The 16,365-nt window shown below is 44.3% G+C and overlaps 2 protein-coding genes across 2 annotated transcripts; one reads left to right on the top strand and one right to left on the bottom strand.

The window, feature by feature from the left end:
• Window positions 1–522: 522 nt before the first annotated feature.
• Window positions 523–12,553, top strand: MEIOB (meiosis specific with OB-fold). The gene is made up of 13 exons (XM_054390888.1): window positions 523–591; window positions 2,502–2,559; window positions 3,744–3,875; window positions 4,741–4,813; window positions 5,544–5,739; window positions 6,437–6,537; window positions 8,208–8,260; window positions 8,347–8,442; window positions 9,297–9,398; window positions 9,889–10,042; window positions 10,717–10,900; window positions 11,566–11,652; window positions 12,425–12,553. The coding sequence occupies exons 1-13, from the start codon at window positions 523–525 to the stop codon at window positions 12,551–12,553; spliced, it is 1,434 nt and encodes a 477-aa protein (XP_054246863.1).
• A 2,550-nt stretch (window positions 12,554–15,103) lies between these two features.
• On the bottom strand, window positions 15,104–16,224 carry FAHD1 (fumarylacetoacetate hydrolase domain containing 1). The gene has a single exon (XM_054391185.1). It carries the CDS (start codon window positions 16,189–16,191, stop codon window positions 15,520–15,522), a length of 672 nt encoding a protein of 223 aa, XP_054247160.1. The 5' UTR covers window positions 16,192–16,224; the 3' UTR covers window positions 15,104–15,519.
• Window positions 16,225–16,365: the final 141 nt, after the last annotated feature.

Here is a 16,365-nt window from a genome sequence, read left to right as displayed (position 1 = left end):
AGCTGGCAGCCTGAAAATAACTAATTTGAGAAATAATTTAATAACTCAAAAAATGTCTCCATTGAGGAAGGAATGAGCTGACATTTTAAGGTAGTTTAATATTAAGTCCAAAACCTCAATTAAGGTGGTTTGCAACCCAACACTTTTCTTTCCTCTCATGTTAAATAACCTTTTATACATGAACTGCCTCATTAAATTCAGTTGGACTTCCTCGACAGGAGAAGGAGGGTAAATATTTTCCTGAGGTTTGTGCTGAACAAATAAATAAATAAAATGTACAGACCTCAGTTTGAGAAGCATAGGTAGGGCAGTTCTAGAATCTGTAACTTACATGGCCAAACACAAACAATAAAGAATTGTCTGCTTCAGATGGCTCGAGATGCTTTTCATTGGAAACAGATGCTACTTAGGGCAAAACTTGGTGTTAAAAAATAACTTGCTATTCTCACTGTGAATAGCTTGAAATGATTTGTTTAGATTAAAAAAAAATCTAAACTAGTTCTCTCAAGTTGCAGATAAAGAATGGCTTATTCTAGCTCAGCCTGGGACTTTGTTGCACTTTCAGATCTGCATCCAAACCTTGCTCGTCCTGTAAGTCTCATAGACATAGTTACTTTTGTTCTCAGATGAAATTGTATATGGCTGGATTATATGACTGCAAAATTATGTAATTGATGTGTATTTAGGTACTAACAGCATTAGTGTAATTGTTAGATAGAAAGCACCTTTCCTTCTTTGTGCATAAAACAGCAAAAGGAAAATTGATGCTGCTGTTGTGGCTTCCCCATGCTATGGACAACTATAGATATTGACTTGGACAATTCAGTACCTGAGAGTATCAGAGGCTTCTTTGTGGTGTTTAAAATGGATACTGAATTAGTAAAGGCCTCTACAGAATCAGCATTATGTAGTCACAATACATCTGGAACCCACAATGGTCTTTCACTACAAGCCATGGAGCTGTAAGGCCCAATCCTGCAGGCTTTAGTGGTGTGCTCAGTCCCTCTGGGCTGCATAATGTAGTCCTGAATCATTCAAACAAAACTTCTGTGTTTTAACTGGATAAAAATCTCACAACTGCATCTCAGATAAGATCATTTCTACTTATTTAGAGCAAAAAGTGGGTTTGGTGGTCATTGGGTTATGAGGAGCTAATAATTTTTCTTGTGGGGAAGACAGGATAGTAGGACAAACCAAAAACTAAACCTAAATCAGCAAAGCTTTGTTGTTGGTAGATTCATACAGCTGTTTGAGTATGAATCTGTTGTTGTTGTCTTGAGTGAGGACCATCATCACTGGAGTAAGAGCTGAACAGGGGGAGTGTGTTGCAAAACTCAGCATTTATCTCTTGGGATTTTAGAGAGTTGAATAAAATCAGCAGGTTTAGGAAGCAAGTTTCATTCCCTGCTCTCCAGGGAAGAACAGAGAGTCAAGAGTCACCCTAAATATCAGTCTTTATGTGGTGAGATGCAGGGTGTGTTGCACTCTGACTTAATTGTGGTCTTTTAAGAAACAAACTCCAAAACAGAAATTAAAACAAAAAAATCTAAATCACTGCATGTTGTGGGACAGCTGGCAGCTAGAAAATACTCTGTCAGATTGGAAAAGCTGGGATCTGACACTTGTCCACGGCTGTCCTCCTGAAGAGTTCGTTTCCATCGGTGGGGTAAGGCAGCTACCTTGCTCCATCTAGTGATTCAAAGGACACCGGGACCGTCAGACCCAGCTTTTGAGCACATGCAGATAGCTCACAGTTACCCTGAGGTCAGGCAGGCTGCACTGCCATGTGCAGAGGTGCAGAATTCAGCCTGTGTGGATTATTAACTTGTCACATTGTCCCTTGCTAGCTGGGGCTAGCTTGTCAGCTGGGGTTCCTGTGCTGGAACAAGAAGTGTGGTGGTTCTGGAAGTCAGGGCATGTGTGGAGTGGAGTAAAAGGATGTGGCGCACTTTGTCCTAGAGGACAAAGCTCATTGTCTAAGCTCCCTTTGTGGCTGGCAGAGGAGAGGCACCCATCCAGGGTTGTGTTGTGGGATGAGGACAGGATCAGTGTCCCTCTCTGTACAGGTGTGTGTCTGTGCTGACAGCAAGACAAAGCTGTAAACTAAATTCTGCCCAGCCTTTTCCCGGTGCATGTCAGGGGACCTGAGACCTGTGCAGGGAGTGTGAAACAACACTACTGCTGCCCACCTGAGGAGAGATGGCTGCAGAACAGCCAGCACTGGGCATGCTTTGGGTGAACTTTTGTCCTCCCCTTGTCTTTCCAAACAGAACCAGATGGATTCCTTTGAATATTTTTATTAGTCACTCTTTTTCTTACAGGAAAATGGGATGTTTATGTTCTAGTCCTTAGTTCATATGGTGTTGTGTGATCAGTAGATTAAACTGATTTCCAGTCAGAAATATGTTTATTATCATCAGTAGAGTGCAAGCCCATGAAATCTAATTCATGCTACACATCTGTGTTTAATGCTTGTTTTCTATAATCTCTTTATTTTCCAGAATGTAATCGGTGTGGTTATTGGGAAAACAGATGTCAGAGGCTTTCCAGACAGAAGAAGTACAGTCTCTTTTAACTCTTTTTGCCTCTTTTTTTCTCATATGGGGGAATTTGGTGTCTAGGGCTGAAATAAATAGGTAAATGATAAGCAGGCTTCTTGGTGTAAAACAGAATAAAAACAAGCAAAATAAAAATAGTTGTGTGTTGGGGAAGGAAGATGAAAGAGCAGTATAAGTTTGGTTATACCTTAGTGATCAGAATTTGTTTGGGAAAACTGTCACGGAATTAAGGGTCTGAAGATGGTGGTGATACAACCTCACTACTACATAGAACCATAGAATAGTTTTGGTTGGAAATCACCTCCAAGATCACTGAGTCCAACCAACAACCTACGACCGCCCTGGCCACTGAACTATGTCCCAAAGGGCCATGGCTACACATTTTTGAACGCCTCCAGGGACTGTGCAATTGGTTCAGCCTCCTCATGTTCATTCTCTCTTAAGACAGAAATGTCAAATAGATATCTTAAGGAGGGAAACAAGTAATTTCTGGTCTGAGTAGCACCAGCCTCATTTTGTCATAGAATTACTTTGGTTGGAAAAGATCTGTGATCCTTTTATTTAGAATAAAATGCTTTAGGTTGGAAGGGACCTTTAAAGCTCATCCAGTCCAAGCCCCTGCACCCAGCAGGGACATCTGCAACTGCAGCAGGCTGCCCAGAGCCCTAAACAGGAGCATCTCCCACCTCTCTGGGCAACACGGGCTAGGGTCTCGCCATCCTCATCATAAATTTTGTTCTTCCTTCTCTCCAGTCTGAATCTTCCTCTTTTAGTTCAAATCATCACCCCTTGGCCCAGCACCCAACAGGTCCTGCTCAAAAGTTTGTCCCCAGCTTTCTGAAAGGCTTTCTAGTACAGAAAGGCTGCAGTAAGGTCTTCCTGCAGCCTATTCCTCTTGTCTGAGATCTGTAAGTTCATGAGGCGTCCCCTAAAGTTAAGAGAGATTTATGAATGCACGGCTGGGATGGTGCAGGTCCAGCTAGGCATGGGTGGGAGCCGGCCCGACTCGGAACACCAGCGGCTTTGCTACAAGGTCTGCTGCCCTCTAGCGGCACTCCCCGCAACGCCGACAGGGAACGGAGGGCGAAGCCCAGGGAAGCCTCCAAATCGGAGGTTTGATAGATAAATTCTAGACTGCAATCAAGCTGTGGCGATGGATTGTGACAGTGATGTTTGGGTTTGCAGACATTGGGTCTGAGAGATACACCTTCAGCTTTACCATTCGCGACTCACCTGCTTACTTCATTAACGTCAGTGCCTGGGGCAAGGAAGAGTATGTCAGATCACTTTCAGAAAGCTTCAGAGTTGGTGACTGTGGTGAGTTGGAGTTTCTTCTCAGCATGTTTCTGTTTGAATCTGGGGTGTGGGTTTTTTTTTTCCTAGTAAATCAGCGTTATGTACTTGTGGTTTTGCTCTATTTTTCTCTGAGGACTCAGAAAACATTCTAATTGGAAACAAACTGTTCAGTTATGTCGAGTATAAAAAGGAAAGGGAATAAGACCTCGAGGATTTAAATTCAAAACCAGTAAATATGTCAACAAAAGGACCTGATACAACCCACTGAATGCAGCCACAAAGAACTTACCTATAGTCAATCAATCTAAATTCTTACATTATGTTCAGTCCTTACAAATGATGAAAAAGAAGCTTTGAGAGGGACTTTGGTGTTTGTCTTTATTTAGTCATAGATATGACTATAATTGCTCAAAAAAATCCCCAACAAACCTCTTTATTTACAGTCTGTGCTTTTCTCTTGTTAATATCAAGATTTTGCTGCCTTGGCTGCTAGATCAGAGTGGATAAAACTTCTGACCATAGAGAGCTGCTCAAGAGCTCTGTGTTCTTTTGTTTCCACTGAGTATCTTGAGGACTGTCCTTAAAATCCTGATGATCTTGCCCAGGGAGGTGTTCAAGAAAGGTGTGGATGTGGCACTTTGGGACATGGTTTAATGACCATGGTGGGGTTAGGTTGATGGTTGGAGATGATGACCTTAGAGGCCTTTTTGAACTGAAATAATTCTATGACTCTCTGAGCTGTCTGGAGAGTGTGAAAATATTTGTCAGTAGCTACTGCATACTTCTGCTTTACTTAATCTTGAAAATAACCACTTCTAAGAGCTATCTCTCTATATATATGTCTATATTCAGTTTTCTAACTTTATTTCTCCATGTTTTGTTTTAGTCACAATTGAAAATCCCTTAGTTCAGTCCAAGGAAACGGAGAGGGAAGAAAAATTCAACCCTGTGACTCCTAGGTAAATGTAAAGCACAGACTTGTGGTTCTTTCCAGAAGATCAAAATTAGTGCTTGCATTAGTTGGCAGCAGGCAGCTGGTGCAAGAGTTTGGAACTGGTCACCTTGTAGAGTTTTACCTTCTTCCTGTGCTCATTCAGGTGTGGGTGAGAAATCTCAAAAGAGAAAATATTTGTCAGTACATGGCCATAAAGTAATCATATAACAAATAATGCTCTTTGTAACTAACCAGAGTAAATCTTGTTGAGTTTGGTCAGCTAAAATGATTTGAAATAGAGTTGATTTCACCCAAGTGTTTTGTCAGACATAGCCACTTGAAACTAACACTGCAGATCTTAACTTAGATATGTTTTAACTTGCCTGAGGTACCTAAGATGCAGATATTAGGCCAAGGTAGACTCATACACCTCTTCTTTAATTAGTTTCTTTCCTAATAGAAGGGTTTGGGTTGGAAGGGACCTCCAAAGGTCATCTAGTTCAATCCCCCTGCAGTCAGCAGGGACATCCTCCACTAGATCATGCATAAGTATAAAGTACCCAATAAGTCTTCAGTAACACAAAAGTATATAACTCTTACAAACTAATTTTAGAGCAAAATAATTCCAACTTTTCCATATCTTTAGGGCAAGCAATAAAGGCATAAACCAGCAGTTATTTTCTCCTGTGAATTGAATCCAGATTGTACAGCGTGAAATGCTGATCGATGTGTTGTGTTTTGTGCACACCCTTTAGTGGCTACAAATTGCTGCTGAGTGAAAACCACTCCGTGGTCAAAACATCCTCCTGTTATGAAATGGACACGAGGCTGCTTTCTCTGCTGCACCTACCCATCAAGGACCCCCAGGATTATTATTCACTGGGTGATATCGTCGCAAATGGACAAAGCCTCGATGGAAGAGTCCTCAATGTGCTTGCAGCTGTGATGTCAGTAAGTTGAGGAGCTGCAGCAGGCTGTGCTTCTGCTGTACCAGGGCTCACTTCATTCATGTAGGTGTGGCTGTGCATGCTGGCTCTCGGAGTGGACAGCAATTGCTGGGTTGGTTTGTTTAAGCTGGCAGCCACTTCAGCAGAGTTACCACAGCCACCACATGAGCTATCTGAGCTTTTTATCAGCAACACGAGGGGGGAACTTACGGGCATAGAAATCATAGAATAGAATAATTTTGGTTGGAATAAATCTTTAAGATCATCCAGTCCAACTGTTCTCTAACTCTGCCAAATCCCTCAGCATCACATCTCTGCAGCTTTGAAACACCTCCAGGGTGTTGACCACATCCCTGGGTAGCCTGCTGCTGTGTTTCAATGTCCCATGTCAGTTTTCTCTTAGGAATCACACATGTGAAAGGAGTAGAGAACCTGCAGATATGTAAACCATGAACTCTTATAAACTAAACATGATATTATTATAGAAGAATTTAACACAAATTATAAACTATTTTAAAATGTGACTCCTTATCCTGAAGTAAAATTGCTGTGTCAAACTTTTAGTGGTGTACAGGTGGGTTTTTATTTAATGCTGTTTATGTTTTTTTCCCCTCTTTAACTCTTTGTTTCCTGGCTAATCACTTCTATCCTCCTAAAACACTTAGCAGAGGAAAAGTGACTGCTTCTTTTTCTTCTTAAAGGTTGGGGAGCCAAAGTATTTTATGACTTCAGACAAGAGAAAAGGTCAGAGGTGTGAAGTAAAGCTGTATGATGAAACTGAGATGTCTTTTCCAATAATATGGTAAAATATTTTGGTTTGGGTTGGGTTTTTTATTCACTAAAACACACAAATCAGTGCAAAAGTAGGTAAAGACACTAACTCTGATACTGATAAAACACTGCCTTTTAATTTAGATGGATTGATATTTGTGTGCAACCAGCAACACATACTAAACAGAGGCTAAAAAAAGGAAATTCATTAAAGTGACCTCATTTGTATTGTCTAGTTTATGACTTTGCTGACAGACTATGAGCTCATGAATGGCAAAATGAAGCTCAGTGCCAAACAGTTACATTTTTTTTTTTAATGTGGAAATTTGAGCTAATTCAGGAAATGGCAATTGCAAAGGCAGTACATTTCTTCCACAAACTAGGCTGAGAGTAAAAGAGGAGCAGGCTTTGTTTGTTAAAGCCAAGCAGAATGCACAAGCGGAATTGAAATAGGTTGGGAATGTTTGGTTTTTTAATGTGTTGCTAGTACTTGGCCATATTTTCAACCTGTATCCCGTTTGCTGACTACACCCACCCCATTCATGGATGTAAACAGTGACTTATTCACACAGGGACTTTTGCATTCTGCCCACAGTTTGTTCAGTTAACTCATGGCTTATCTATGTGCAAGGTCTGTGGGTATCCATTTACCTGGGGTTTACTGTCCCTTGGTCAAAATGCCCTTTGCTCCCTAGCTAGATGTAGCAAGCCAGCATTGCACTCTCAGTTAGAAACTGCAGTATCCCTTCCTGTAACGTTTACCACAGTTAATGGACAAACACAAACACTACCAGGCATCAACAGTGTGAGGTTGTCCAGCCCTTGAGCTGCCCCCAATGTCAATTACAGAAGCACCTTCACTGGGAGTCTTACTCCAGAGCTGGCAAGTAGCAATCCAGAACTGTATCCGTCAGGGGCTCCTCAGAAGCAGAGGTGAGGTGGTGTTACTGTGCACACTCCAAACTCTGCTTTTTGTGCTTTCATGGAGCTAGAGGCAAAGATTCAGGAAATCCTTGAGCAACAGGACTGTAGTGAAGATACTTCTGAGGCCATCAGTGAAGAGGTGGCTGAGCAATGCCAGATGGAAAAGAAATGCCTTAAATCTTTTTTTCCAAGGATTAAGGGAGAAAACCACCAGGCAAAACTGTGCTTTGGCAGGGTTCTTGCCAACCAAACTTAGGAGGAGCTGAAAGAGATTTTATCAAGGGACCAGACCATCACATTATCATTTCTGAGGGATGCCACTGACCTCACTCCAGTCTCACCATCCACAGTCACAAGGGTTCCAGTGTTGGAAAGCTGGCTGAACATCTGGCCAGTGATGTGAACCATCAAGTGGTTCCCTCAGCCAAGGCCCAGCTGATAAGCAGTTCTTTTAGCTGTGCTCTGCTTCAGTTAGAAATTCCTTTTGCCAGAGCCCTGAAATATGGACAGTATTTGGCCCATTATATTCTGCATTGAATCATTTTGACCAATCTAATAGCTCTTTATTTTATCCTGTTTGGCATGGGATAAAAGAGGCCATGCATAAAGCATCCTGGCTGGCTGCAAAGTAGATCCCTGTGAATGCAGACAGCGTTTCATTTGCACGTGCAAATGACAAAGGAGTTGTCCCCTCTGACCACTTTAACTACATCGTTTAGTAGTTGTGTAATAAACACTTTGAGTGGTGTTTTGATCCATTATCTCTCTTTCATTTAGCTGGGATAATGAATCCATCCAGCTTGCACAGAGTTGGATCCCACGAGAAACAGGTATCACAGTCCGGGGTCTATGGTTTTATGTAGCTCTTACTGTGAGGTTCTGCAGTAACAGGGTTGCTTTTCTTGTATGTGTGCAGTCATTTTTGCATCAGATGTGAGAATAAATTTTGACAAATATAGGAACTGCATGACTGCAACTGTGATACCAAAAACCATCATCACAACTAATCCAGGTAAGAGCTGTTGAAATATTATTCCAGGATTAACAACTATTATGGGCTAGAATGTAGGAATGGCTCTATTGGAGGTCTGGGACTTTTGCCTGCTTGCTTCAGGAAGCTCCCTGTTTCCTCTCTGTTACCAGTGACTTTTGGCTTCCACCTTTTCCATTTTTCATTTATTTTATTCTTATTTTATCGAAGCAGCCTTCCCATACCCCATGTAGGACTAGCAGTTAAAGTAAAAAAGCCAAAAGCACCTGTTGGCTAATTCCAAGAGACAATGTGCTGGTGCTAACAGAATAAGGCCACACCTCAAATGGAGTGAGGGGCCCAACACTGCACTCTAAGAAGGACATTGAGGTGCTGGAGCAAGTTCAGAGAAGGAGAACGAAGTCGGTTCAGGGTCTAGAGAATAGGTCTGGTGAGGAGCAGCTGAGGGACCTCGGGTTGTTTAGTCTGGAGAAAAGGAGGCTGAGGGGAGACCCCCTGAGAGGATGTTGGAGTGAAACCAGCGTTCACCTCTTCTCCCAAGTAGCTAATGACAGGACAAGAGGAAATGTCCTCAAGCTGCACCAGAGGAGGATTAGGCTGGAAATTAAGAAAAATTTCTTTGCTGCAAGCATGGTCAAGGACTAGAACAGGCTGCTGAGGGAAGTGGTGGAGTCACCATTTCTGGAGCTGTTCAAGAAAGCTGTGTCCATGGCACTTGGGGACATGGTTTGATGGCCATGGTGGTGTTGGGTTGACAGTTGGACTTGATGATCTTGGAGGACTTTTCTAACCCAAACAATTCCATGATTCTATATAATGCTGCTGTTGATTAACATGCTACATGCAGTTATGACTTTTAAACATACACTCTTCAGAAACAGCAGAAGCAAATGTTCTCTGCAGCTTCATAAAAGACAGCGCATACTCAGGAGCTCTGCATGACAAAATGGATGAGCAGGCAAAAGATTCCATCAACTGTAAGCATGGATCCAAACCCCTTGACTTTATTTAGAGTGTCCTTTCACAGTGCAGCTGAAACATCAAGTTCTTGCTCTGTACATTCACAAATCCAAAACTCAAGTCTTGCCTGGCTGAATGTTTGGACTGCTGTTACTGGGACCATCCCTTATCATTTATTTCTCTTCAAGGCAGGTGACTCTGCCAACTGCAGCCTGTCTGGCACATTTTTTTTTTCTGTCTTGAAGTACTAAAAATGGAGAAAGTTTTGCCCAATACTTTTTGGGGGGCATACAAAGATTAAATATTAGATATTTTCCTCCCTTGACTCCCCTTTTGTTTTATTTCTTACCCCTAAATGATAAACCTGTTTCAAAAGGAAAGTGCTGGGGGGGGCTTTTCTGGTTGTTTTAGAGATCCTGTCCTGTTGATTCCCTTAATATCCCTTTTTGTTGTTGCTCTTCTGCATTGCTTCTCAGACACATTTAACATGTCCTTTAAACTTTTCAGTGGAGACTATAGTTGATGTTTACACTGTGGAACAGCTGAAGGAGAAAGCTTTACAGAGAGATGGGAAACTGGAACCAGTCTATGGCATTATTTATGGCTACATTTCCACCCTGGACATTGATGATAACACACCTAGAGTTATTCGGAACAGATGGTAAGCGACTGCCTGCTGCACATTTGTATCATGCAGTGCTTGTCCCTCTTCTCCTGGCCCAAATTAGATAGGACAATATTTTACTCCAGTTCCAGACAAGGAATAAAACTCCACTGGAGAATGCCATGTGGTTTCCTGTTGTGTAGACTTACAATCATAGAATGGTTTGGGTTATCAGAGAACCACAGTATGTCAGGTTGGAATGGACCTCAAGGGTCATCTGGTCCAACCTCACAGGGTGATAGCATAGTTGAAATTATCTGGCCCAGCACTCTGAGTCTTAAAACTGTCCAGTGTAGGGGAATCCAGTGCTTCTCTTAGGAGATTGTGGGTTGTAAGGGACCTTAAAGATCATCTAGCCTGAAGGCCTTGCCATAGGCAGGGACACCTCCTACTGGCCCAGGTTGCTCAAGGCCACATCCATCCCAGCTTTGAATGCTTGCAGGGTTGAACACTTGGATTCCAGAAGCTGCCAGGAAAGGAGTTTGCTTTATGAAGGCCTTGCTCTTTCTGATTCCAGAGGAGAGCAGAAGAAAGAAGTCATTTAATCTCAGACACACTTGAGAATTTAGAAGATGCAAAGGCAAAAAGCCTCTTGGGAAACCTCAGCCTAGCAAAGAGTTTCCAAGCAGGAGGAATTGCAGAGCAGCACTAATTCTCTTCTGATGTTTCAGCTCGATTTGCCGCTTCCTAGTGAGCGAAGTGTCCAACACCTGCACTTTCTGCAGCGAGGTCTCTTCAGATTCCAAATCAACCTTTGCAAGCTTTGACATCCTGGTGGATGTGACAGATCACACAGGCACTCTTCCCTCCTGTTACCTGTCTGACTGCGTCGCTGAGGAAACATTAGGCTGCACAGTAAGTAGAAATGACCTGAGCTGTGAAGCCTGAGGAAGGGGAGCAGTATATGTAAATACAGATATGTGTATGGGGAGACACTGGAACAGGTTGCTCAGAGAGGTTGGGAATGTCCACTCCCTGGAGGTGCTGAAGGCCAGGCTGGATGGGCCCTTGAGCAACCTGGGCTAGTGGGAGTAGTCCCTGCCTGTGGCAGGGGGGGTTGGAACTGGATGATCTTTAAGATCCCTTCCTACCCAAACCATTTTAGGAGTGAATGTATGGAATATCTTTTGTGTGTGTACACTGGTTTAAAAAAGTATGTGTACCAATGGTTACACAGAGAGCTTTTTTACCAGTCAAAAGTTAGAAAACAGTAGCTGCTAATAGGAAGAATCTTGTTGAATGCAAAAGTAAAATCCCTATTCAGACCACCACTTTATTTTAATTAATTCCCACCTCTGAGAACACATTTGGAATTCCTTGTCTTTGATTTTCGAACAGTCTGTAATTTATTCTGATAATCTGACTTGCCCAGTACACAGATCACACCAAACACTACCTTAAAGCAGAAAAATGCAGCTTTGAAACGTCTCAAAATATGTAAGATGCTCTTTTCATCACCATTTTGTTGTGGAGGTGATCTAACTACAGGCTGAAGGACTGCTCTGTGATGTTATTAACAGGTCCATGAATTCCTGGCTCTGGCAGAAGACAAGAAGACTGCACTGAAATGGCAGCTGCTTCTGGAGCGCAGCAAGGTCTATTTTAAGGTTAGTATCTGATGTTCATTAAACCCATGGATGTTTCCCATTCAGTAGAGTGTTTAGTACTGACAAGTTCCTTGTTGATGCTGCTGAATAAAATAAGGATTAAAAATAAGGATTAGTTTTTGTACCTATTCTGATTCACAGAATTGTTCTGGGGGGAAAAGACACTGAGTCCAACCATTACACCAATGCTACTAAATCTACTGCTAAACCATGGCCCTCAGCACCACATCTCCATGGCTTTGAAGCCCCTCTGCTGTGAGGCCAGGCTGAGAGAGTTGGGGTCATTCAGCCTGGAGAAGAGAAGGCTCTGGGAAGGCCTTCTGGTGGCCTTTCAGGACTTCAAGGGGGCCAAGAAGAAAGCTGGGAACAGACTTCTGAGCAAGGCCTGTTGTGACAGGACAAAGGATGATTGTTTAGCTATAAGATAGAGATTAGAGTACAGAGAAAGATGAGATTTTTGACCCTGAAGGTGGTGAGACATTGTTCTAGGTTGCCCAGAGAGGTGGCAGATGCCCCTTTCCTAGAACTGTTGAGGGTAAGGTTGTTTGATGCTCTGAGCAACCTGCTCTGGTTGGGGATGTCCCTGCTGACTGGAGGGGGTTGGAATAGATGGGCCTGAAGGCTCCCTTCCCATCCAAACCAGTCTGGGATTCTATAAAATAAAATTTGTGTAACCAAAGCTTCCAGTGACACACTGTGTGAGATTTGAAGAGAATACGTTTCCAAGTGCTATGCAGCAGTAAACACCAAAACCTCTCCACTATTTTTACAGGTTACTTTGGCACCCAGATGGAGAACTGGGCTGAAAGTGAACCTTCTTTCATGCAAACTGGCAGACCCTAGAGAGGCAAGTCAGAGCTTGCTGGGAAAAGAGACTGGAAATAAGAGATTGCTCCATTAACAGCAGCTAAGGGAGAACTTTCCTCACTGCATTCCCAGAGGTGGAATGCTGCTGCTGGTCTGTTTCGCTAAGTAAGGAAAGGATGTGCTTTACTGATCCCCATGAGGGACCTTCATCTTTCAAGTGATTGGGCTTTAAAAAGTGTTCTGGTGCCGCAGCTTCAGAAAAATTCAACTGAATCCAGCCCTTTACAAGGGAGGTAGAAGCTTTCTTCACTCAGTTTTAAATGTATTTGAAACAATCAGAAATAACAAACAGTACCAGACCTGTTGAGTTGCTGTAGCTTTAGTCACTTTTGTTCCTACTTTTGTGTTAATTAAAAGAAATAATTAAAATAAAGACCCACTTTGAAACGCTGCCTGAGTTTGTGGTGCATGTTGTGAGCCCAAACGTGGAACCTGTGGCAGCTGCAGAGGTTTGGAAATGGCTGTGATGTTTGCAGAGCTGCTTTTCTTTAGGGCAGAGTGAGTCTGATTAGAGCAGAGCAATTAGTTACTAGGGATCTCTGACATCCAATCACACTAAGACTACAGAAGGCAGAGAAGAAAGGACTCTTCCTCACCCAAGACAGCTGTTCTCAGCTGGACATAAAGAACTCAGGTATGCATATTTTGCCTTTCTCCATGTATTTTTCCTGGTTTAAAATCTATGTATGTCCTTTTATTTTTTCTGTATTTTTCCTGGATTTTAATCTATTTGGTGTCCTTTCTGTTCTCCTGCAGCTGATTGTCCTGGTCTGTTTTCATATTCTTCCCATCCCAGGAGTCTCTCTCCCCTGTTCCCTTTCTCTTCCCTTGGAGAAGGCAGAGAGGTTCATAGAGAGCTTGTGTCATTCTGTGAATGTCCCCTCCCTGGAGGTGTTCAAAGCCAGGCTGGATGAGGCCTGCTCTAGGGGGAGGTGACCCTGCCCATAGCACAGGGGTTGGAATTGGATGATCTTCAAGCTCCCTTCTAGCCCATCCCATTTTAGGATTCTGTGTTCACTTTCATTTTTACTGTGGGATTCACAGTGCCCTGCACAATGCCGCTTTTTCACAGAGCAGTTTCTCTGGGCTCCAGCAACTTTAGAGTCATAGAACTCAACCCCAAACTGTTCCTGGTGGCTATGAAGAGCTGCCTCCAAGAAATGGAAACGTTTAACTTTGGTGCTCGCACGTACATAGAGAAACAGAATCCATCTGGTTTGGTTAGAATTAGTCAGCTCTGTGCAACCTTTGAGAAGGGGAAGTTCTGATGTTGGCTTTCAATGGTTTAAATTATATTTTACAACTTGCTCTGTCACTCCTTCAAATTGAAAGAGAACTTGCTGTCGTGCAAAGTGGCAGAGAGGGTTTGATCAGCTGGAGTCTGGTAAGGGGCAGAGTTGCACAGCATGGCCCTGAGCAGCTGGGAACGGTTAAAAACTCCAACTGCTGCCCTGCATATTGCTGCAGCCAGATTTCTATTAAGTATAGATTTAAATCAGTGAAAGCAAAGACAAGCTTACTGGTGATCTTTATCAATGAGCTTCTTTTCTCTTCATCTTTTGTATTATTTTACTTTTAGAAGAATATCTAAAGTTCAGATGAGGAAAAAACCCAAATGAATACCTGCCAGCATCCAGCATATTTCCTGCTGTGCTGCATCCCCCACAGTGGGACAGGAAGGGACAAGCAATTCTCAGATTTGTACATCTGAAAAGTGCCATAGAGGAATCATGAAATTGGTCTGAAAAGCAATCTTAGGAAATCATAGAATTGTCTGGGTGGGAAGAGACCTCTAAGATCGAGTTCAACCCTCAACTCAATACCTCCATGGCCACTAAACCATGGTCCCAGGTTTCTTCAACACCTCCAGGGATGGGGACTCCACAACCTCCCTGGGCAACCCGTGCCAATCCCTAACTGCAGCAAAGAAATTGTTCCTCATGTTCAACCTAAACCTCCCCTGGTACAATTCCAGGCCATTTCCTCTCATTCCATTGCCTGATAGTAGGGAGAAGAGACCAACCCCCATCTGGCTCTAACCTCCTTTCAGGGACTTGTAGAAAGCAATGAGGTCTCCCTTCAGTCTCCTTCAGACTAAACACCCTCAGGTCCCTCAGCTGCTCCTCCCCAGCCCTGTTCTCCAGACCCTTCCCCAGCTTTGTTGCCCTTCTCTGGACCTGTTCCAGACCCTCAATGTCCTTCTGGGCATGAGGGGCCCAAAACTGAAGCCAGGACTCAAGGTGTGGCCTCACCAGTGCCCAGATCCAGACCAGGATGCTGTTGGCCTTCTCGGCAACATGAGCACACTGCTGCCTCATCTCCAGCTGCTGTCAACTAACATCCCCAGGTCCCTTTCTGATGGGCAGTTTCCAGCCACTCTGCCCCAGGCCTGGAGTGCTCATGGAGTTGCTGTGATCCAAGTGCAGCACTCAGCACTCGGCCTTGTTCAACCTCATACAATTGACCTTGGCACATTGATCCAGCCTGGCCAGATCTCTAACCTTTTTTACTTTGGGGTATTCCAAAGCGAGGCAGTCTTTCTGAAGGTGCAGTTCTTGATTTACTGTTACAGAGACACCTTGGATTTTTTTGTTTACAGCAGGGATGAGCTTCAGCTCTTACAGCACCATTTTAATTAGTTAAATTTATACTTTTTATTACAAGGCAATACACTGGCAAAGCTCTGAGCAGCAGAAGAGTGCCCACGGTGACAGCCAGCCCATGTCCCTCCCCAGCTGTCCAGGATACTGTTCTCATCAACAGCCCGAAGGTATGCTTTGGCTATTAACCACCTGCCCCACGCTGGGCTGGACTCCAAGTTCACAAAACAGGAGGAGGATGAAGCCTCCATGAAGATGGAGCTGTCTGGATTACATGGATTGTGCATCTTTGATGAATGACAACCCTTGGGGCACACAAGTGTTCCATGTACAGGACAAGCCTGTGTCGTCTTGTTCACCAGATGCTTCCAGGAGAGCCTCCTCCCATGCAGAGTCCTGGTTAGGATCCACGCATCTGCTGAGCCACCTTGAACTGCATGGAGAGGACATTGCTGATCCCAGCCTCTATCTCATCATTGGCCTCCACAGGCCCAACCCCTTTGGGAGACCCTGTCAGAATCAAGTCCCCTTCTTCCAGGGTGACTATTTCACTGATGTAGCTGATCAGATAAGGGATGGAGAAGATCATGGAGGAGGTCTCTCCTTCCTGCCTCAGCTTCCCATTCACCTTGAGCCAGATCTTCAGCTTGTGAGGGTCTGGGATCTTCTCCTTGGGCACGAAGTCGCTGACTGGGCACGACGAACTGAACCCTTTGGCCAAGGTCCAGGGCAGCCCCTTCTTCTTACACTCCTCCTGGGTGTCCCTGGCCGTCATGTCCAAGCAGAGGGCATAGCCTGCCACATGCTCCATGGCAGCCTCCTGGGACACAGCCTGGGCCTTCTTACCGATCACCACTCCCAGCTCCACTTCGTGATGCAGGTTGGAGCTGTAGTAGGGCCGGAGGATGGGCGACCCTTCCCTCACGTAGGCCGAGGAAGGCTTGAGGAAGAAGAGGGGCTCCCGGGGAAGCGCGCTCCCCATCTCCTTGGCGTGCTCCGCGTAGTTGCGCCCTACGCAGACGATGTTCTTGCCCCACTCCCAGAAGCGGGACAGCGGTTTGGAGGACGCCATAGCTGCGGCCTGGCTCCTGCACCCCCGGGGAAGGACGGCGGCCGCCCTTGGGCCGTCCTTGCCGTGCCCGGCGCCGCGCTACCGCCGCCTCTCCTCCTCCTCACCCGCGACAGCAAATCGCTCGGCCCTGGCGCGCCGGCAGCCAGAGGGCGGGAGGGAGGGAAGGAAGGAAGG

Source organism: Indicator indicator, chromosome 22 (assembly GCF_027791375.1).
Source record: "Indicator indicator isolate 239-I01 chromosome 22, UM_Iind_1.1, whole genome shotgun sequence".
Classification (NCBI taxonomy): domain Eukaryota; kingdom Metazoa; phylum Chordata; class Aves; order Piciformes; family Indicatoridae; genus Indicator; species Indicator indicator.
This window is presented reverse-complemented; position numbering and strand designations above follow the sequence as displayed.